At 40.5% G+C, this 21,565-nt stretch overlaps 2 protein-coding genes across 2 annotated transcripts; both read right to left on the bottom strand.

The window, feature by feature from the left end:
• Positions 1–460: 460 nt before the first annotated feature.
• On the bottom strand, positions 461–5,365 carry bend3 (BEN domain containing 3). Its single transcript, XM_023293903.3, has 4 exons — positions 5,195–5,365; positions 3,668–3,722; positions 3,337–3,515; positions 461–3,230 (listed from the first exon to the last, which is right to left on the bottom strand). Exons 2-4 carry the CDS (start codon positions 3,717–3,719, stop codon positions 999–1,001), a joined length of 2,463 nt encoding a protein of 820 aa, XP_023149671.1. The 5' UTR covers positions 3,720–3,722; positions 5,195–5,365; the 3' UTR covers positions 461–998.
• A 4,742-nt stretch (positions 5,366–10,107) lies between these two features.
• Positions 10,108–12,506, bottom strand: LOC111565385 (uncharacterized). The gene has a single exon (XM_055005708.1). The coding sequence runs from the start codon at positions 12,504–12,506 to the stop codon at positions 10,338–10,340; it is 2,169 nt and encodes a 722-aa protein (XP_054861683.1). The 3' UTR covers positions 10,108–10,337.
• Positions 12,507–21,565: the final 9,059 nt, after the last annotated feature.

Here is a 21,565-nt window from a genome sequence, read left to right as displayed (position 1 = left end):
GTAGACACTGATCTGGAAGTTGGAATATGTAAATGATAAACTGAGGCATAATGCTACGGAAATGTGTTTTTCTTCAGAAATTTCAGGTTGTTCATAATATTTTGTAAAAAGATAATTTCTTAAATGTCAGCTATTTCAGAATGTACTTTTTTCCACTAAAACAAAGGAAACAATAGGAGTTGTGGTTATTTATAGGTTATTATGCTGTGATTTTACAGGTCTGGATCACTTGAGATCAAATTGGGCTGAATGTGGAACCTGAACTAAGATGAATTTGACTCCCCTGACTGATGTAAAGCATATCGGTATGTTATATTCTGAATGAGTAATGTGTGTGCTGGGTCAGTGGTAGTAGTACCAGTCAAAGCAATATTTACACTGAGATTCAGTAAAATTGCAATCAGTATTCAATATGTCCAAGTTAGGCAAGCCTTAATATGTAAAACAGTCCAATTGCATGTCATATTTATAATTGTGTTTTTATTAGAAATATGTTACCATGATCCATTGCCATGTTAAATTATCTTTATAATATAAACTTCTATAAGAAGGCTTAACATAAGCACATTGTTATTAAAACAGTGGTGGCACAATGCTACATCAGTAACTGCAATGGAAATGTATCGCATTACTGTGATTCATTTCTATTCAGAGCAAATGTGTGAACTATGCTGTTAGCTAATATCATCGTTATTGTTTTTAAGGCTACAACATTTATCAACAAAGTATGTTAGATAAGCTATGACAGTTTTGGCTTATAAATAGGAGCAGTTTTTGCTTTTTTTAATCCGACAATTGTAAGACTACATAAACTAGAACATCTGCTGCTGTAGCCAAAAGGTAAAATATGAGTAAGTATAGTACTGAAGAAACTCAGAACAGCTTGGCTTCATCCTACATAGGACAGTATGTAAAAGTTCAACAATGTGGTTTCAGCTTATATACTGTGCAATTGTTTGTACGACAAAGTGAAGACTAACTGCATTGAGGTTCTCTGACTAGGACACAGTGCTCGACCTCTTGGCCTTTTTCAGAATGTCACACTTCTTGCGATTCGGGCGCCGGCAGCGTTCATCAATGCTGGGCACGCATTCATAGTGCCACACCTCTTCCATCTTTTCCACAGGATATACTGCTTCCACGTAGTGACGGATCAATCTCAGCCGCACAGGGTCCAGCTGCTTCTTATTGCAGGCCCCCGAATGGTTGTACTGCAACCGCAGGTTCTCCTGGGTGAACAGCTCGGGGAAGAGGCGCACCAACAGGCGGGCAGCAAAGTTCCCAACAGACAGACTCTGCTGTACGATTTCCCGTACCTCAGCGTCTGACAGCAGGTAGACAGAAGGTACAGGGAAGTCAGGCGTGGACACACACAGCTCATCGAGAGGAATTTTACAGAAGTCTTTGCTACTCTTCTCAGGAGGTAAAGATGGAATATCTGGATCCTCCTTCATGTTTTCTGGATGCAGCTGGTTCAGCTGACAAAGAAAGTCCTGCTCTGACTCCTGTCCGTACACTTTACGCTGCTGCAGGTACGACCTCCTCTGCTCTGTGTCGCGTCTCCTGCACCTCTCGTCAAGTTTGCCCACAAATTCTAACATCCACACTCTGTCGTTCTTGGCCCGCGGATAGACTAACTGCACATAATGACGGATCAGGTTTACACGAACAGGGTCGAGCTGCTTTTTCCCAAGCGAGCCGCTGCAGTTGTATTGTTTTCTAGCGTTCTCATGGGTGAAGAGCTCAGGGAACATGAGGACCAGCAGCCGAGAGGCAAAGTTCCCAATAGACAAGCTACATTCATAGTTGTTCTTCAGCTGTTCTCTGGACAAGATGTAATCCTGGGGAACAGTGAAGTCAGGGAGAGGAATCTCCAGATTGTCAAAATCCACTGGTGTAAGCAGCGACTTTTTGGACTTGCGACTGGGCCGTTCGTATTCTGTCACTTCTGGAACCTTAATAATAGAAACGTCTTCAGGAAGGCTGGCCAGGTCGTAGCCCTCATCGTTAATATTGTCAGGTTCGCTTCCATTGCCGTTACTGTGAGGACCCTCAAGCGCATCTTCCATATGCTGAATGCACACCTGAAGCCAGCTGTCTTCAGGCACATCAGGAAAATTTGCTTCCATGTACTTTCGTATTATCTCCATCTTATCAGAGTCCAGAATCAGCTGACCCACACTACTAAAACTGTTGGAGCCTTCTGGCATTTTCCCCTCTTCAAAAACCTCAGGGAAGAGACGGTGCATAAGAAAAATAACAAAATCCTCTGGGGAAGAAAACTCATCCAGCTCCTCTGTGCCTTGTGTACTGAATGTGAGGTCTGCAGCAGCCAGACTGCCCTGCTGGTTGTCTACAGATAAATGCTCCTCCTGACCCTGCTCATTTATGAAATGATAAGTTTGGGGATGCTCGTCCTTTATGACACCACCTGCGATTGTCTGCTTCCTGAGCAGCCGAGCGCTTTCCATGTCCCTCTGTGCCCAGAAGCGATTAAAGAAGTCATTAATCTGAAGGAGGCATTCCTCCTGCCAGACGCTGTTGTTTTTCACCGAAGGGTAGCATACCTCCACGTAGTTCCGAATCAGCTGCAGATGTAGAGATTCCAGAGTTCTCTTGCTTGCCATGCAGTCATGAGAGCACTCCCTGGCTTTGAACAGCTCTGGGAACAGATGCACCAGCAGCCTACACCCGAGCTCCCCAGCACTGGACGTCTGCTCCATCAGCTGGTTCAGTTCATCACTGGTGAGCAGATACTCGGGGGGAGGCTGGAATTCCGTCACCATCTCAGCTGGTTTGATCTGCTTCTTTATCCGCATGACTTCCAGGGTTAACAAGTCCACTTTACTATGCAGCTGCGTCATACTCGAATTTAGAGTATTGAGAATGAAAAACATCTTCTCAATCAGCGGATAAAGACTAGAGTCTGTTGTAGAAGCTTGACCTAAAGAGTCTAAGGTGGGGGAGGCCTCCACGGGGCCGTTTGGCTCTGGACTTTGGAGCTTGGATGAGAAGATGCTGCTGTAGTTGAGCTGGTTCACGCCGCCGTGAGTGGCCTGCTGCTCCAGACTCGGTGTGTTCCTCTTCTCAGAGATCCTGTGGGAGATGCTGAAGAGAGGCTTTCTGTAGGAGACTCTGGATTTCTCCTGGACACAGTCCCGCTTCTCTCCAGTCGTGGTGAGGCAAAGAGGCTCATGTCTGCTGCTCTCGTCCGTCATGTGCCGCCTCATCTAGACAGAGGAAAAAACATTCAAATATAGATAGAGAGCAAAAACAGAACATACTGGAGTATATAACGCTTCTAAAGTTGATCTAAACCTTTTTTTTTTTTTTTACCTCGCTAGAGACCCTGGCTCTCTTGCCGCTAGTCGACTGGTCTGTTTCAGGGCCCATCTCTGCAGACGACCTTTTACTTGCATCAGTGGCCCCAGGAGATCCTCCTCCACGCCCTTGAGGTGGTTCACAAATAGCAAAGTCCTCCATCTCCTCCTTAACGTCCTGGACATGCTTGTGTTCTGGAAATAAGGCAAGATTCAGGTTTTGTTCCTTTGTAGCTGAAAGAACTGAATGTTGCTGCACCAAACTCCAACAGTTTAAAAACAAACACGATGTTTGTCAGCAGGAATATCTACTGCTGCAGATACACAGATAGAGATGGAGAACTTGCCTTTCTCAAGCATCGCTTCATCTGAAATGTCCCCATGCTCACACGAATGCATAGCCTAGCAAACAGAATCACAATATATCAATTAGCAAATCACAGAGACTGCAATTAAGGATATATATGAATGTCCACTGCATGGTTCAGGCATGTTTGCTGCACTTCAACACAATTTATACCAGTCTCACTGTTTAACAAACTTTGTACATCTAGCAGCATGTCTGACCCTGAGTTTTAACTGTTGTATGAGTGGTTTCATGCATAATATGTCTGTAATTAATCTGACAGTAGAACTAACGCAGTTTTAGTTTGATAGCTGTTTAAGTCATTTCTAGCAAACAACACTTCACCGGTTTCAGCTTTTATGTGTGTTTTCCCAGTGCTGTTATTCGTAAATAACTATTTTTGGGATTTGTACTGAACACCATGTGCTCTCTGAACACTTTGCTGACTAATTTATGTATGCGTAATCAGATAATTAATAGATTAATTGTAAATAAAATACTAGGAGGCTAGTGAATAAAAATCAAAAGTTGGAGCTGTAACTGGATCATAGTATGTAATTATCTCTTACAGCAAACACCTAATTTATCAAGCAAACAGCCAAACGTCTCATTTTCCTTCATCAGATGTGATAATTTGTTGTATTTCTCGGGGTCGTCTTTTCACTTTGGGTCCTGAAAACTTCCGATTGGCATTTTAGACTAAATAATTCATTACTAATTGACAAAATAGATGCATCAACACTGGATCTCTGATTTCACAGTGCAGAGTTTAAAGCTGTGTGAGGAACAGACGACTCAAGAAGATAACTTGTCTGTTGCAGTTGCATGTTGAAGTTGATATGAAGGGTTTCCATACTGTATCACCGCAAAATAGGACTATTTTTGTTGTTTTTTCGTGTTTGTGTTTCTTTTTGAAGCCTCGTAGTTACAGAAGTCTTCATTCCAGCTGTTTTTAAGAAGAAGGTTCAGTTTAATGGACAATTTTCTTGTCTGACTTCAGCTAAAATCTTCAAACTATGAGTTTTAGTTAAACTAACGTGCTGCCGTCCTGGTAAACACCATGTGACCAGCTGCAGGCTCGCAGCTAAACACCATCACCCTGATTTACTGGACCATGATTTCTGCAAGGCTCGTCCAGCTGGTGTAAAAATAAACTGTCCAAACATCTCATGTCCTCCTGCAGCATGAACTAGCTCCATTGTTTGGTGAAGATCGTGCATGCCACCATACGAGTTCCCTCCTAGCTGCCCTCCAGCAGTTACCAGCAGCTACTTCCTCATTCTTCCGCCCATGAACCAAAACAGAAGCCAAACCAGCCGAGCCAGCGGAACTCCGAACGACTTAACCGCCGACAACAACACGCCTCGCCGTGACTCTCAGCGGTTCTTTATTACTGCTGCATTTTGTTTGTGAATTTTAATGACGCGGCGATGTTTGCGTGGACGAGTCCCCCCTCTTCTCCTCCTGCTGCTCGGACTGTGGGGGTGAATTAACGGTAAACGCGGGTGACCGGCCGGTTTGAGCTCACCTCTCCGGGTCCGGGCCGCCGTTAGCACCGTTAGCGACGAGCTGCACATGTCTGCGGACTGTCACGGTTGTTTATTTGCGGCTAATTGTTGTTCTTGTTGTTGATGTTTTTTTCTCGCTCGGCTCCTGCCCTTTCTCGCGTGACGTGACGGAGCGCGCGCCCGCTGTGTCACTTCCGCACAGCTGTGGATGAAAAAGCAGGAGGAAGAAAACTGGACAGAAACTGCTCTTAAATACCGTTTAATAGGCTGTATTAGCTTTAAACCCGAGTAGTTCTAAATACCAGCACTGCACTTTAAAAAGTGTGTAAGCTAGTTACAGCCCCCCTGTAAGCAAGGGGGGCTTTAAGACCCAGAAAGAGGGGGCTCAAGTTTTCAGGGTGATCCGCCTGGTTGAACTGGTCATGGCATGACTTAGCACAGGGCGTCACAAATTCATTTTATGGAAAAATACCATTTTAGCCGATGGCGTATTGGTTATTAGATTAAATAAAATTAATTTCTAAATCATAGCAATAAATTATGGTGCAAAAACTAAGACATCAAATGTGCCATTCTTCCGGCCAAGATGGCCGTTACTCTGCTAAGCTAGGCTGGTTAGCCTACCTTTTAGCATGGCTCCTATAGTCATTTTCATTCTCCGTGACAGGATTTAGAAACTTTGATGTTCGAGCAGTACAATAAATATAATCACCAAGTAATTTGTTAATTAGTAATAATATATTTTAGGAGTAGGGAACGCTTCTTGGTAGGGAGAACAAAAAGAAAATTTGCCTTAGTCACAGCTAGCCAAATTTGGCTCTCCTCCAGCCAAGATGGACACTACTGCTACCAAGCTAAGCTAGTTAGCCGCCTACCTTTTAGCATGGCTGGTATAGCCATGTTCATTCTCTAGTACAAGATTTAGAAACTTTGTTGTTTGAGCAGTATAATAAATATAATTGCCAAGTAATTTGTTCATTGCTAATTCTATATTTTAGGAGTAGGAAATGCTTCTTGGTAGGGAGAACAAAAAGAAAATTAGCTTCAGTCACAGCTATCCTAATTTGGCTCTCATATTTGAGTGGTTTGGATCGTCCTTTATTTGACAATTAATTGTTGCGTCCCGTATTGAATCAATACGGGATGCAAATTGTTCCGTATTTTCATAAAGGCACCGGACACGTCTGTCACACACTCATCAAAACCGTATCATGAACAAAATAAAACACAGGAAATATTAAGGGCAGCCAATTTCATCTTCCTTAGACCTATGTAGCGAGGACCCGCTGCGAGGTCCAGCGGATAGACTTCTCTGTGTGTCCGGTCCTGTCCGGTCCTGTCTCTGGTTGCCTGGTTACAGATGCTGCTGCACCCACGCGTTTAAAAATTTCTACACCTGAAACTCCACCACGTCCAAAGAAGCAAAAACGTTTTCAAATGTACAGACATGAGTGTGAAGATTCGAACCCCTGGTAATAGCTACAGGGCAAACTGTGTTTTCTGTTGCTCATGGACTGGCTGAAGTAAGGCAGCATCAGGAGACCAACATGGAAGAAACATGAGAACAGAGAGAACCCAACCAGCAGGTCACAGTTTATCATCATCTAATCATCTCCTGAAGTCTATATGGTAAGGGACATCAGTATATGGTTGTGAATTTACCAGAGGATGCTTATAATCCTGCTGATGTGGCCTAAGTTGTTTATTATTATTATTTTAAACCCTTTTTAGTTTTTAATAAACATTTATTTAATAGCCTATATGTAATCAATAAATGGCCTTTGCCTATCTAAAGAAAAACTCACTCAAAACTCTGATAAGTTAACAGTACTAAACAACTAAATACATGCATACACATAAATATGTCAATACATTAATTGTATTAAGATAAGATTTAGATGAAAAACAACTGTCTGCAGAGAATTTCTTTGTCCAGTATTCTGCATTCAGTTGTTCATGTTTTTATAGAATCCAGTATTGCACACTGGTTGCTCATTACATTTCATTAGTTTGGTTTCACTGTTTAAAATGATGCCACTTATTTTCAGACAGAACCTGTGATCATAAAACAATACAAAATTCTTAGTATCGTGTTAATAAAGCACTTAAAGCATTACGTATGGCTAAATGCTTTTTTCAGAATTAAACATACCACTCCTTGGATGGTAGTGACCCTGAGTTTGGTAAAGTTGGAAAGATATTCACAGATTCAGACTTCTGGCATCAATAACTCATTAGATATACTTTGTCAAAACATAAACGATGCCTCTTTCCCATCGTTGTAAGGTAGACAATGTGCTACATGCCAAGTTTAATCAAAAGTAGCTGTCTTTCAAGCTGCACAAATAACATTGGTGTCTATGGAGTGAACAGGGACCATTTGCAAATTGTAAAACTGCTGCAACAGCGAAGAGAGACACAGATATTCAGTAACTTCATTCTGATACTCTGTAGTGTCACCAAAATCACTGCAGCCTTCAACTGGCTCCTGTTGACACCAATGTTATTCCTGCAACTTGAAAGACAGCTACTTTTGATAAAACTGGGCTTGTAGCACATTGTCTACCTTACAATGATGGGAAAGAGGCATCGTTTATGTTCTGACAACATTTATCTGAGTTATTGATGCTGGAAGTCTGAATCTGTGAATATCTTTACAACTTTACTGAACCGTGGCCCCGAGGAGCCATGGTGGGTGTCCTTTATTTTCATTTCTGAAAGGTAGCAACCCTCGTTGCAGGTAACTTGCAGAGTGAGGTCTTAAAAACGCACAATAAAATTTGATGGATTGAGATACAATAAACTAAAACAACTAGCCAACAATATATAAAATTACTAGAATCAGTTTTAGCTTTGCCATCTACAACATTTTTACTTGTATATCCCAGCAGACATAAATGTGAATTGAAAACAACTGTCCTTGGAAACTCCTCTGTTAAATTATTTACATGTCACATATTACAACAATATAACTACGACAGAGATCAATTTAAAAATAAAATATAATGGTATTTTTCTCTGCTCCACTCATTTAAATTGGCTAAAAATAATTATATTCTCTTGCCCAAGAACAGTTGTGTAATGTAAGACTGGTGCAATAAAGTCAGGTACATTAAAATAAAGAAAATATGAGAAATTATCGTGGTTTTTATTTATTTAAATTTTTTACTGTAATACTGTAATAGTGTTTTTTGTTTTTTTTTTAAACTAAAGTGTTGAGGAATAGAGCTAAACACAGCCCATTTTCAGATTCTTATTTATAGTGGTTTCCTTAGAACCAGCAGTAGGTCAGCACTAATCTGTCCACCATTCTTTAAAGAACTGACCTGATGAAATTATGCTTTATGGATTATGGAGCGACCCAAGACAAAATACATTCTAAGCAAAATAACACTTTCAAGTAATTCAAAAGTCTTTATCTGTGGCTATTGTTGGACATCAACATTTTACACATGTAAAACAGGAATACTAGAAAAAAAAATATATATATAGTAAATTATGCATGTTAATGTCTCATTGTACTCTGAAATGAAAGCATAGAACACAAGCAAATCAGTGTTTAAAAAAATCAGTTTAGAAACCAAAATGTGTTCTAAAATTTTGACTCATCAAAGTACCACCTTTGTCAGATCTAACAGCTGAACACACTCATTCTTTCCACAATGGAAATCAAACATTCTTCAGAAAGTTCTTCCAGCTCTGCAGCAGAAGTTCCCATAAATGTGTGGTTCTTGTAGGTTCTTTGCTTTCACTCTTCTGTCCAGTTCATCCAAACCATCTCCATGAGGTTTAAGTCTGGAGACTGTGCTGCCACTCCATGTTTTCAAGCTCACCATCTGGTTCTTTTTTCCTAAGGTGGTTCTGGCAGAGCTTGGACTGATGTTCTGGATAATTATCTGCTGTAGGATGAACTCCTGACCAACTAGAACATACCAGAGGGTTCTGCATGGAGCTGCAGAATGCTGTGGTAGCTGTTTAGGTTCAGGGTTCCTCTCACTCTGTACAAGAACCGACCCTGGATCCAACAGAACAGCCCCAGACCATCATACTTCCTCCTCCATGTTTAACAGGTGATGTCACACACTGAGGAACTATCCTTTCTCCTACTGGACGACTACAAAAATCCTGCTGATGAACTAACGATTTCAAATCAGTCCATAATAGCTTCTTCCAGTCTTCAGTAATCCATTGGTGGTGTTTCATGGTCCAGGAAAGCCTCTTTTTCTTATTCTGACGTCTTAGCAACGGCTTTCTGCTGCAACTCCACCTGTCAAACCTGCAGCTCCAAGTCTTCTCTCCACAGTTAAACTGAGACTTCTTCCTACGACCACTATGAAGCTGATTGAAGCTGTTGTCCTGTGAGCTCCTATTACCAAGCTGTTGACTCTCACAAACTGGTCTTCTGGTTCTGTTGTGGCTTTGGTTCTTCCAGACTTCTTCCTGTCAGAGTTTCCTCCAGTTTCTGAGCCTTTTGATGGTGAAAAAAAATGGACTCACTGACACTTTGATGTTCTTCACAATTTCTCTGTAGGAAAGATCTACATTTTAACGTGTTATTATGGTCTGTCTCTCTTCTATTGTTAATTGCCTTTTCCTCTCCATTTTTATATCAACACACTACGTGCTGCAGGACAATACTGTTCTAATAATGCTCTGGAGGGTGTGGTGCCATGGTGTGTTCCAACACTACTTTATGCAGACAGAGGAGGAAGTAATCAAGAAAAGTTAGTAGTAGTACTTTCAAGGCTTGATCAACCTCCATTGCTGCAGAACAGCTTTAAGTTGTTAACCTATTTCTGATTTCTGTTCCCTGAAAAAGGCCTTTTTATATAATTCTGAAATGTACATTATATTATAGTTTAAGGTAACCTTACCCTTTTTTAAACCTCTGGCAGTTCACCATTTACCTTTGTAGCATTTCAAGCTATTCTCAAGCAAGCATAAGTTATGGCAACTGGACTAACCTCGTGTGAGTCGAAAACGTTTCACCTCTCATCCAAGAGGCTTCTTCAGTTCTGAAAGCCTGGTGGGGAGTACCAGATATTTATCCACCAGGAGGGTGGTGGCAAAAACAAGTGGACAAAGACCCGAAACCAACAGACTCGTTAGGTGTTAATGTGAGTCGTTAGCCTTTGATGGGCGGTCGTTACCCCTCCCAGCCCTCTAGGAGGGTGGTTGGGGGTAACCTGACTGCAAGTGGGACAGATGGCTGCACCTCCTTGGGAGGGCTCTAAGAACGGCGTTGTAAGTGGGAGACAAGTGGTGTCTGAGGCCCCCTCCTCTGTTCAAAGATGGCCGTTCTAGTTTGACATGAATGGCTTCTTTTACCCCTCTCTCAAACCATCTGTCCTCTCTGGCTAGAATGCGCACCTTGTGGTCATCAAAGGAGTGCCCCTTCTCCTTGAGGTGGAGGTGGACTGCTGAGTCCTGGCCTGTGGTCGTGGCCCTCCTGTGTTGTGCCATGCGCTTGTGTAATGGCTGCTTAGTCTCTCCAATGTACAGGTCAGAGCATTCCTCATTGCACTGCACTGCGTACACCACATTGCTCTGTTTCTCCCTTGGAATTTTGTCCTTGGGATGGACCAGCTTTTGCCTCAGAGTGTTGCTGGGCTTGAAGTGTACTGGGATCTGGTGGGTGTTAAAGATCCTCCTGAGTTTCTCTGAAATTCCTGCCACATAGGGGATGACAATGTTGTTTCTCTTTTTGTGGTCCTCGTCTTTCTTATCCTCCCTGCGCTTTTTTGCTGTTTTGATAAAAGCCCAGTTTGGATAGCCACAAGTTTGAAGAGCAGAGTGAATATGTTTGTGTTCCCTTCTTTTTCCATCCGCTTCTGATGGGATGTTCTGTGCTCTGTGCTTTAAGGTACGGATCACCCCCAACTTGTGTTCTAGTGGGTGGTGTGAATCAAACAGGAGGTACTGGTCTGTGTGAGTGGGTTTTCTGTAGACCTCAATGTTGAGTTCCCCATTGGTTTCAATGCGTACCACGCAATCTAGAAACGCCAGACAGTTGTCTTGGACATCCTCTCTTGTGAACTTGATGTTTTTATCCACCGAGTTGAGGTGTTCTGTGAAAGGTTCGACATCACCCTTCCTGATGGTGACCCATGTGTCATCCACATATCTGAACCAGTGCCTCGGGGAGTGGCCACTGAATGTTCTCAGTGCCACAATCTCCATTTCTTCCATGTACAGGTTAGCTACAATGGGGGATACAGGGGATCCCATGGCACAGCCGTGTTTTTGCCTGTAGAAACCATTGTTGTACTGGAAATAAGTGGTGCTGAGGCAAAGGTTAAGGAGGTCACACACCTGTTCGGGGGAGAGGTTGGTCCTCTCAGACAGAGAGTTGTCAAGCAACAGTTTTCTCTTTACTGTCTGTATTGCATCTCCAGTGGGAATGCAAGTAAAAAGCGAAGTCACGTCATATGAAACCATAGTTTCCTCAGGGTCTAAGCTGATTTTTCTGACCTTGTTTGTAAAGTCCATCGAGTTCCTTATGTGGTGGGGGGTGTCCCCCACCAATGGGGAAAGGATGGTGGCAAGATACTTAGCAATGTTGTATGTCACAGAGTTGATGCTGCTTACAATTGGTCTCAGAGGGGCGCCCTCTTTGTGAATTTTTGGCAGCCCGTATATGCAAGGGATAGCATCGCCTGGATAGAGTTTGTAGTACAGGGCCCGGTCGATGATCTGACCTTTCTCCAGTTTTTGCAGGCAGTTAACCACTTTGAGTTTGTAGGTGTTGGTGGGGTCTCGTTTTAGGGTCTCATAAGTTGCTGAGTCACATAGGAGGCTGCTGACCTTTGAGTGATAGTCAGCTGTGTTAAGGATAACAGTACATCTCCCCTTATCTGCAGGTAGGATTGTGATGTTGGGATCCTTCTGCAGAGTTATCAGTGCCCGTTTCTCCTGTGCGGAGATGTTGGACGGGGGTAACTTGGCACTGGAGAGTGCTGCCGACACCTTAAGCCTGATCTGTTCCGCCTCTGTCTCTGACAACCTATTGTTCCTAATGGCCGATTCTGTGGCCGTCACCAAGTCCACCACCGGTAACTCATCTGGTGTGACTGCAAAGTTCAGTCCTTTGGCAAGGACCCCCCGCTCGGCTGGAGTGAGCTCTCTGTCTGACAAATTCTTAACCCATTTGTCATAGGTGTCCAGTTCCGCTGTTTTGCTCTGTGTGGCCGCCTGGGAAGGACTGCCGCCAGTCCTTCCTTCAGAGCTCTGTATTTTGGCCCATTCTTGTTCCCCCCTGGAACTATAGAACCGGGACTCATGGTTCTGAAATTTCCGTGTTTGCCTTTCTTTGCCCTTAGCATGCTGCGCCATCTGTGCTGTCTCTGTGTGTTTGGAAACGGCTTCCCAAACATGCCCAGGAAGGACTGCCTCCAGCCCTTCCTCCAACGCATCAATTTTTGATCGTAGGACATCGACATTTTCAAGCTATTCATTGGACTTGAACTACTTGAATTTCAATTAAAAACTGGAAAAAATTGTGGCGTTCTAAAATTTTTGACTTGTACTGTATATATGTATATATAAAATTATGTATTTGTACATACATTTATATTCTATCTATTAATACAATTTGTGAAGAAAACCAGCAGTGTTAGGGATGATCCCCTTTGCAGTGATAACCTCTGGCAACCACAGAAGCACCATTATGTGGACAACATCGCCCCCAAGTGGAAAAAGACTGCAACTACAGGAGAGTTCCTGTCTGTACCTTTCCATACTGGGAGTGTTGGATCTGTGTCTCCACCAGAGGGCAAGCAACAGTAACCTGCCTTAAAAATGTTCTGTTGTGTTGTTGATGCTTCATTTGACAATGATTTCCTCCTCCAGTTACACCTGAGACTGACTGGTCCTCATTGTCAATGCATCTGTTTATTCCTTGAAGTGGTGATCCATAAAACTTTGCTTTTTGCTCTATTCACAAAGAAAACCTAAGATAAAACCTTCATTAATGCAACTATACTTGACTGTTTAAAGCAGGGCTGTCAAACTCATCTTAGTTCAGGTTCCACATTCAGCCCAAATTGATCTCAAGTGGGCCGGGCCATTAAAATCACAGCATAATAACTATAAATAACCACAACTCCAGATGTTTCCTTTGCTTTAGTGCAAAAAAGTACATTTTGAAAATCACATTTAAGGAATTATCTTTCTGCAAAACATTATGAACAAACTGAAATTTCTTAAGATTAAAAAAAAATAAAATAAAATAAGTTCAATTTCAGCAACATTCAGCCTCAGTTTGTCATTTACACATTACAACTTCCAGATCACAGAGTGTCTACAAAGGAACACAACATTTTTACTTTAAAAAAAGACAAAATACAACAAAAACAAGACAAAAATGAGACACAAAATGACAAAAGTGAGAAACAAAATGACATAATATTGAGACAAACGACACGTAACAAAACACAAAAGAGACAAACAACTAGACAAAAAAGTTACAAAGCAACAAAAAATGGACAAATGAGACCAAAAATTACAAAAATAACACAAGTGAGACAAAAAATGACAAAAAAATAACAGAAAAAAGACAAAATATTACAAAAACGAGACACAAAATGACAAAAGAACAATGAACAATCTCATATTTTACTCTGATCAAAAGAACTTGTGATGGTCTAGAAATTATTTTAAATTTATAGTTTTACTAATTTACAATCTGCAGTTAATGTCTTCTCTGTAATTTTTACTCTTTGAGGGCCGGATTGGACCCTCTGGAGGACCGGTTTCTGCCTGCAGGCCGCATGTTTGACACCTCTGGTTTAAATGATAGTCAACAAGTTATTTTGTGTGGAAAAAAACAGAAGGCTTTTTGTCTGTCAGTAATCACAGAATCATATGAGATCCCATGTTTAAAGATTCTAGAGACAAATCTTTGCTGTGAAACACTTTTAACCCTCGTGTCGTCCTGCGCGTCAAAATTGACCCATTTTAAAGTTTGAAAATGTGGGAAAAAAAAAATCTATTTTCACAGCGAAACTTCTTATGTCCACATTTTCAACATTTTTGGGAAATCTTTGAACATTTTTTGGTGGAAAAGAAGAAATGTTAAAAACATTTCTTAAGAACATTCACAAAAATCAACCAAAATCCAGCGAATTTCACTGGATTTTGGTTGATTTTTTTGTGAATGTTCTTAAAGAAAATATCAGAAGTTTTACTGATATATATGGAATCACTTTAGATATTTTTAAGATTTTTTTTGAAGATTTTCTCAATTTTTTTGAAAATATTTACAAGAATTTTCTTGCCAAATTTAGGGGATTTTTTTTTTTAAAGAAAACTTTTAAGGGATTATTGGAATTTTCTTCCTGAAGGTTTTGCAAATTTTCAGAAATTTGGGGAATTTTTTTGCTGAATTTTTGGATTTTTTTCAGACAAGGAAACAATATTTTTTGGTGCCTATAAATGAGGACAACAGGAGGGTTAAACATGGAGCTGGTGGCAGCAGAAAGCAGTTGATGGAAATGATGATGGAAGGAGCTCTGCCATAATGTTGCAACAGGAAAAAAATGGATAGAGAAGTTATTAAACAGAGCTGGTCGCTGGAGCAGAGCTTCAACTAGTTTTCTTTACTGTCAGTCAGAGATGAGCTGGAGACTTCTGCATGCCATAATTCTATCTTAATCACTGGCCATTTTATGCACACAGTAGCACCCAATGTTCTGTCCCCAGCCACAAATACGTCGATACAGAGATGATATAACAAGACAACGTGTGGCCGGTGTGACTCTCATTATTCGGCTAATGAGCTGTCTCCATGGCAGTCTGATCTGTCAGCCAATGAAGCGAGCAGGCCCTGAGCAGGGGGGGAGCACAGCCCAGGGTCAGCCAGGCGACGGCTTGCGACGAGGGGCCGGCGTGCGGCACTTAACACGGGGAAGAGCTCGTTAAAGTGTCATTTTTGGCCAATATGCTCGTCTGTGTGGAAGAGGCCAATCAGCCGTACTGTTCCCATCTCAGGAGAACGACTTCCATCCATCACCGTCGGCCATATGATGATATTAGCAGGTGTTTACTGATAGGTCATTCACAAGAAGACAAATGGAGACTCTAATATCACTCTACAATCATATTCACTCACTCATTTTACATAAACCTTATTCTTAATAGGGTCACAGGTGCTTCAGAGAATCTATCCCAGTATGCACCAGGAAGGCATCAGTCCATTCCAGGGTTTAATCCTCCTGTGGGTCAAATTAACCCATTTTAAAGTTTGAAAATGTGGAGGGAAAAAAAATATTTTTCACAGTGAAATTTCTGATGTTCACATTTTCAACATTTTTGGGAAATTTTTGAACATTTTTTGGTGGAAAAAAAAAGAAATGTTTAAAAAGAATGTTTCTTTAAGAACATTTACAAAAAAATCAACCAAAATCCAGCAAAATTTGCTGGATTTTGGTTGATTTTTTTGTGAATGTTCTTTTAAAAATATCAGAAGTTTTACTGATTTGTATTTAATCATTTTGGATATTTTAAGGATTTTTTCAGAAGATTTTTACTAATTTTTTGAAAATATTTACAAGAATTTTCTTGCCAAATATGTTTTTTTTTTCCAAATACATTTTTTCAGGGAAACTTGTAAGGAATTATTGGAATTTTCTTCCTGAAGGTTTTGCAAATTTTCAGGAATTTGAAATATTTTTGCAGAACTTTAAATTTTTTTCAGACAAGGAAACTATATTTTTTGATGCCCATAAATGGGGACAACAGGAAGGTTAAACACAGACACTAAATCACAATCAGTCCAGGCTGACATCCATGTCTCTGAGGTGTGAGAATTTAAAGCTCATATGAGACAAGCACAGACACTAAAACAGGCTGTAAACAGGATTATTACGCCACTGGAAAACTGTAAATCCTACGAGGAAACATAATCATTTTTAGGCTGTGAAGTTTCTCAGCAGCATAAATGATATTGCTCTCTGCTGAGCGATTGTAAAACTCAATTATGAATAAACGTACAGTCTTCAATTTACACCGAATTTGTCCAACAGTAATATGAAGCGTGGATGACGACGGGTATGTCGGAGTGCAAACAGTCATGTCATTCACTGTAGGCCCCATGAAGGCTCCGAACTAAATAAAACTACAGAAAACATTAAAAATCTACAAAGAAATGTATTTATTCTAAAGCTTCTGGATTGTATTGGCACAAATAAATCCTAATAAGACTCCTTTTACAAATGTTTAATGTTTAGTCCCTAAAGCCTCCAATTCAATTCAATTCAATTCAATTCAATTCAATTCAATTCAATTCAATTCAATTCAATTCAATTCAATTCAATTCAATTCAGTTCAATTCAGTTCAGTTCAGTTCAGTTCAGTTCAGTTCAGTTCAGTTCAGTTCAGTTCAGTTCAGTTCAGTTCAGTTCAGTTCAGTTTTAATTATATAGTAACAAATCACATACATATGTTTCTCAGAATACTTTCCATAGAAACATCCTTAATATCTATTAAATAGAATAAATGAGATAGAAATCAATGAAAGGTTCAGGGCTGCGAGATTGTAAACACTTTTGTCCTTCATAATAACTACAGAGGAGAAAGAAGCCTTCACAGCTCATCAGAACTACCATCTCCACAGTGCAAACAGGCTGTTACAAGGAAAAGTGATGCATTAAAATGTTTTCTTCAGGAACAATACAAAAGGTTTAATGTCAAAATATACTTATATATAAAGTACTCATCATGTGGAATGTAGAATATGTTTTTTAAATTGTAATATTGATGCGTTCATGTGTTCATCGCTGTAATGTTGAAGCTGCTAGAGGTGATTTAACTACTTTATATAGTTTATCTGCTCTGTAGCTTGTGAGTAATTTGAATTAACCCTCGTGTCGACTGTGAGTCAAAATTGACCCGTTTCAAAGTTTGAAAATGTGGGAAAAAAATCTGTTCACAGTGGAACTTCTGATGTCCACATTTCCAACATTTTTGGGAAATTTTTGAAAATTTTTTGGTAGGAAAAAAGAAATGTTAAAACTGTTTCTTAAGAACATTCACATAAAAATCAACCAAAATTCTGCGAATTCCGCTGGATTTTTCTTACTGAAGGTTTTGCAAATTTTCAGAAAATTGGGGAATTTTTTGCTGAATTTTTGGATTTTTTTCAAGACAAGGAAACAATATTTTTTGGTGCCCGTAAATGAGGACAACAGGAGGGTTAAACCAAATCTGGAAATGTGAAATGTTGTGACAGAAGTATAAAGTAGCAGAAAACAGAAACACTCAAATCACATAACTGGAAATTGTTCTCAAGTTCAGTACTTCGGTAAATGTGTTTAGCTTTTCTGGTATTTATGCAGTTTTGAATGTTGTAAATTCATGAAATAGAGGATCATGAGTTCATGACTGTCTGAAACACTATCAATTTACATGTTAACGAGTTATTATAAATGCTATTTACAATCCGTTCCATCAAACTGAACTTTTAAAGGGATATTACTGCAACACAACTGACTAAAACCTGCAGTCACAACTTGTTTCATTCGACCCTCCCTACCTGGAAATGCACACACCTTTCAAACACTGCAGTTCCAATTCATCAGAGATTTTCTTAAATGACAAAGTTTTACAGACATGAATAGTAATCCTTATTATGACTAAACTGGTTTCAATGTGTGAAATTCTTGGAAAGATAGATTTTTTTTGTTGCAAACCTTTCTCAGAATAATAATAATAATAATAATAATAATAATAATAATAATAATAATAATAATAATAATAATAATAATAATAATAAATTTTATTTATAAAGCGCTTTTCCAAAAACTCAAAGACGCTGGAAGACGCTCAGAAGACAAGTGAATCTGTTGGAGCCGCCTTCCTGATGGATTGTGATGCCAGCTACAAGCTTTATTGTGACTTTGTAAACCAAAAATGTATTTAACCCTGGTGCTGTCCTCATTTACGGGCAGCAAAAAATATTGTTCCTTCGTCTGAAAAAAATCCAAAAATTCAGCAAAAAAAAAATCCCCAAATTTCTAAAAATTTGCAAAATCCTCAGGGAGAAAATTCTAAAAATTCCTTAAAAGTTTCCCTTAACATTTTATGTAAAAAAAAAAAAAGAAAAAAAAAAAAGGCAAGAAATAAAAATTTAAAAGAAAAAAGAAAACCTTCCAAAAAACATCCTAAAAACATCGAAAGTGATTATATTTATGTCAGTAAAACTTCTATTATTTTTTAAAAGAACATTCAGAAAAAAATCTACCAAAATCCTGCGAAATTCACTGGATTTTGGTTGATTTTTTTCTGAATGTTCTTAAAGAAACATTCTTTTTCAACATTTCTTTTTTTCCATCAAAAAATTTTCAAAACTTTCCCAAAAATGTTGAGGATGTGGAAGCTTTCACTGTGAAAATATATATATTTTCCCACATTTTCAAACTTTAAAACGGGTCAATTTGACCTGCAGGACAACATGGGGGTTAATGACTTATAACAGACACGAACAGAGGATCTATTAGTCACTATTAAGGCCTTTAATAAACCGTTATCAGAAAGACGTACCGTTTTTTATTCCTAAATGATGGAAACTGTTCACAGCAATGTTTTTGGCGTGTCTGGTGTTTAACTGAACTTTAAGACTGCGTCTGTTCTGTCAGACTTACAGGCTAACAGCTGCTGTGTCCCCAGCATCCACAGCAGCGTTTCCATGTGTGAGCGAGTGTGTAATGGAATCTGTCGGACTGTGCTGACCCACTCTCTCCACTGGACCCTGCTGTAATTACACCACTCATCGTCTGGGCCAGGCACACTAGGCCTGCTGTTACCCTCTTCATGTTTTGGATGTAAACTTATAGTCTTGCCAACTCTTGCTTTCATGATACCCAAGACTCCCAAACTGGAAACTGTAAGCAAACACAGAGTCGGGTTTCTGCTGTGCAGGATATAAAACTGACAAACCTCCCTCCTTCCTCATTCTGCTCTTTATTTGGGCTCCGCAGGAGACATCAGACAGATTAATGGTGGCAGCAGCAAGCTATGATTTCTGTTCTACATTAAACATTTAGCTTTACCACAGGAAGAACTCTGTTCTCCTCTTGAAGTTAAAAAACAACAGCAACAGGAAAAACTCTTCCCATCAAATCCTCTTGTGCAGAGCTGAGTTGATTTCTACTGGGAGCGTCCATGCAACAGTTTCACTGCTCAGGCCAGACTCCATCTTCTGGAGAAAAGTTTGCTTTAGTAACTCTATTTGTTGTCCTGGCAGCGCCCCAGCCTCTTTCCTTGTTTGCTCCTTTTAACTTTCCATGTAACTTTCCTCATGTCTCCTCACGGCGAGGATAAATCTTTCATAAGGAGCCTGAGGCTTTCCCTGGCACATGCAGCGCCTCTCTGAACCCAGAACAGCAGAGGAAGTGGACGAACAACCCAGCAACAGACAGCAGCTTGTTGTTGAAATAGTTCACTCCACATCACCTTCTCTTGCACTTCAACCCCACCGTCTTCTTTCATATCCCATCACCTCCTCCTCACCTCTCATCCACTTCTCACCTTCAGTCCCTCTCTGCTGCTCCACTGCTCTGCCTCTTGTTGTCAGATCTGCTGCTATCTGATCACATCATTACATCCAACATGTAAACAGTAGACTCCAAAAGCAGCAATAATAGCAGCTGGTAATCTTTGAATGTTTTCTTAACAAGCTCACAAGCTTTTTCAAGCTGTGAATTGTTGTTTTACACACCAGAATGGGATAAATTACGATTTTCTTCACATGGTGCAACTTGGATGCAAGTTGAGTTGATGTAAGTTGAGTTTTTCTTTAGGGAACCAGAAGGAGTCTAATCTGGTCTAGCAGCTCACTGCCGCTGGGTTAAAGCACAGCGGTTCCTGCAGTTAAAAGCTCACAGCAGAATACAGTTAGAATGCTGGCTGTCCTCATCATAGCTTATTATACTGCTCATTAACAACTAACACAATGTACAGATCATGTAGAGTTTCATTCATTTTGATTTTAATTAGACGGATAGAAATGTGAAATGATGACACTGATAGGGAACTGTTCACTCTGACTGGGACAGGAACGTCTCTAACAAACTTCCAGCTGTTGAGGCTTTTTTTTTCAGTGGTTAAGAAACATCAGGATTGTGGAGTTTCCACGATCTTCCACAGTGTAAAGACAAGCATACTATTGTTAATTAAAGGTTAATTGTTGGTCCTAAACTGGCTGCAGGTGTGAGAGTGAGGGTGCATGGTTGTGTGTCTCTTTGTGTTAGACCTGGGACTGAACTAGAGACGTGTCCAGTGTATAAATAAATTTCCCTCGGGATTAAAAAAGTCTGTCTGTCTGTCTGTCTGTCTGTCTGTCTGTCTGTCTGTCTGTCTGTCTGTCTGTCTATCTGTCTCTCTATCTATCTATCTATCTATCTATCTATCTATCTATCTATCTATCTATCTATCTATCTATCTATCTATCTATCTATCTATCTATCTATCTATCCATCCATCCATCCATCCATCCATCCATCCATCCATCCATCCATCCATCCATCCATCCATCCATCCATCCATCCATCCATCCATCCATCCATCCATCCATCCATCCATCGATGTTTCAGGCATTTTGTGGTCCTGTGGAGGATAGTGGGATGGACTTGTGTTACCTTACTTGACACAAATCTGTGCCTAAAATCTCTTCAGGTGGTACTAACAGTTCGTCTATGCATGGAAACCCTGTTTTAATTTGCAGTTCATCACTGAATACAGCTTTGACCTGGTAGTGACCCTATAGAGGAGAAGTCAGAAACATTGTTGTATTTCTGCAGTAATGGGTTTACAGGGTTAACACTGACGACATCAAAACAGAATACATATGGAATTATTTTGTAAACAAAATAGTGTTTATCTTCAGTATTAATCTAAAATAGTACAAACAAATAAAAAGCATTGAATGAGAAGCTGTGTCCAAACTTTTGACTGGTACTTCATCTCTTTTGCTAAGTCTGTTTAGTTTACTGTCGACCCGTGGAGCTTTCAGTTCAGGAGCTTTGAAGATGTTTGGATGCGTCACCACCGTGTGCTGCTGTTCTCTGGAGCTACACTCATCTTCTTTGTTAGCGGTGGACCCTCAGTGTTGTTCTGCTCTCGTCCTGTCTCCGGTGCTCTGTCCTTCAGGTGTGGCCTGGATGTGACAGACAGCTGCCAGCAGTGGCCTGATTTCACACCTTGGCTGCCCCCCCCCCCCCCCCTCCGCAGACAGCAGCCTGGGAAACCACAGGCCACCAGGCTGGCGCCAGCCTGTACGGCTTAGAGCAGGGCAGCCGGCCCAATCAATACCTCTGCATTTCCTGTCCATTTGCTCAGGTCTCTTCATTAATAATTACTGCTTGGCGGAGCTTCAATGCGCTCGCTGGCTGGGCCAA

This window comes from Amphiprion ocellaris, chromosome 20 (genome assembly GCF_022539595.1).
Source record: "Amphiprion ocellaris isolate individual 3 ecotype Okinawa chromosome 20, ASM2253959v1, whole genome shotgun sequence".
NCBI classification, from domain to species: domain Eukaryota; kingdom Metazoa; phylum Chordata; class Actinopteri; family Pomacentridae; genus Amphiprion; species Amphiprion ocellaris.
This window is presented reverse-complemented; position numbering and strand designations above follow the sequence as displayed.

Excerpts from the sequence above, each read along its gene's own strand:
- bend3 (XM_023293903.3), bottom strand. The coding sequence starts at position 3,719 with ATGCATTCGTGTGAGCATGGGGACATTTCAGATGAAGCGATGCTTGAG. Across the intron at positions 3,516-3,667 it reads TGAAGCGATGCTTGAGAAAG|AACACAAGCATGTCCAGGAC; the intron begins GCAAGTTCTCCA and ends CCTTATTTCCAG. Across the intron at positions 3,231-3,336 it reads GAGCCAGGGTCTCTAGCGAG|ATGAGGCGGCACATGACGGA; the intron begins GTAAAAAAAAAA and ends TCCTCTGTCTAG.
- LOC111565385 (XM_055005708.1), bottom strand. The coding sequence starts at position 12,506 with ATGGCGCAGCATGCTAAGGGCAAAGAAAGGCAAACACGGAAATTTCAG.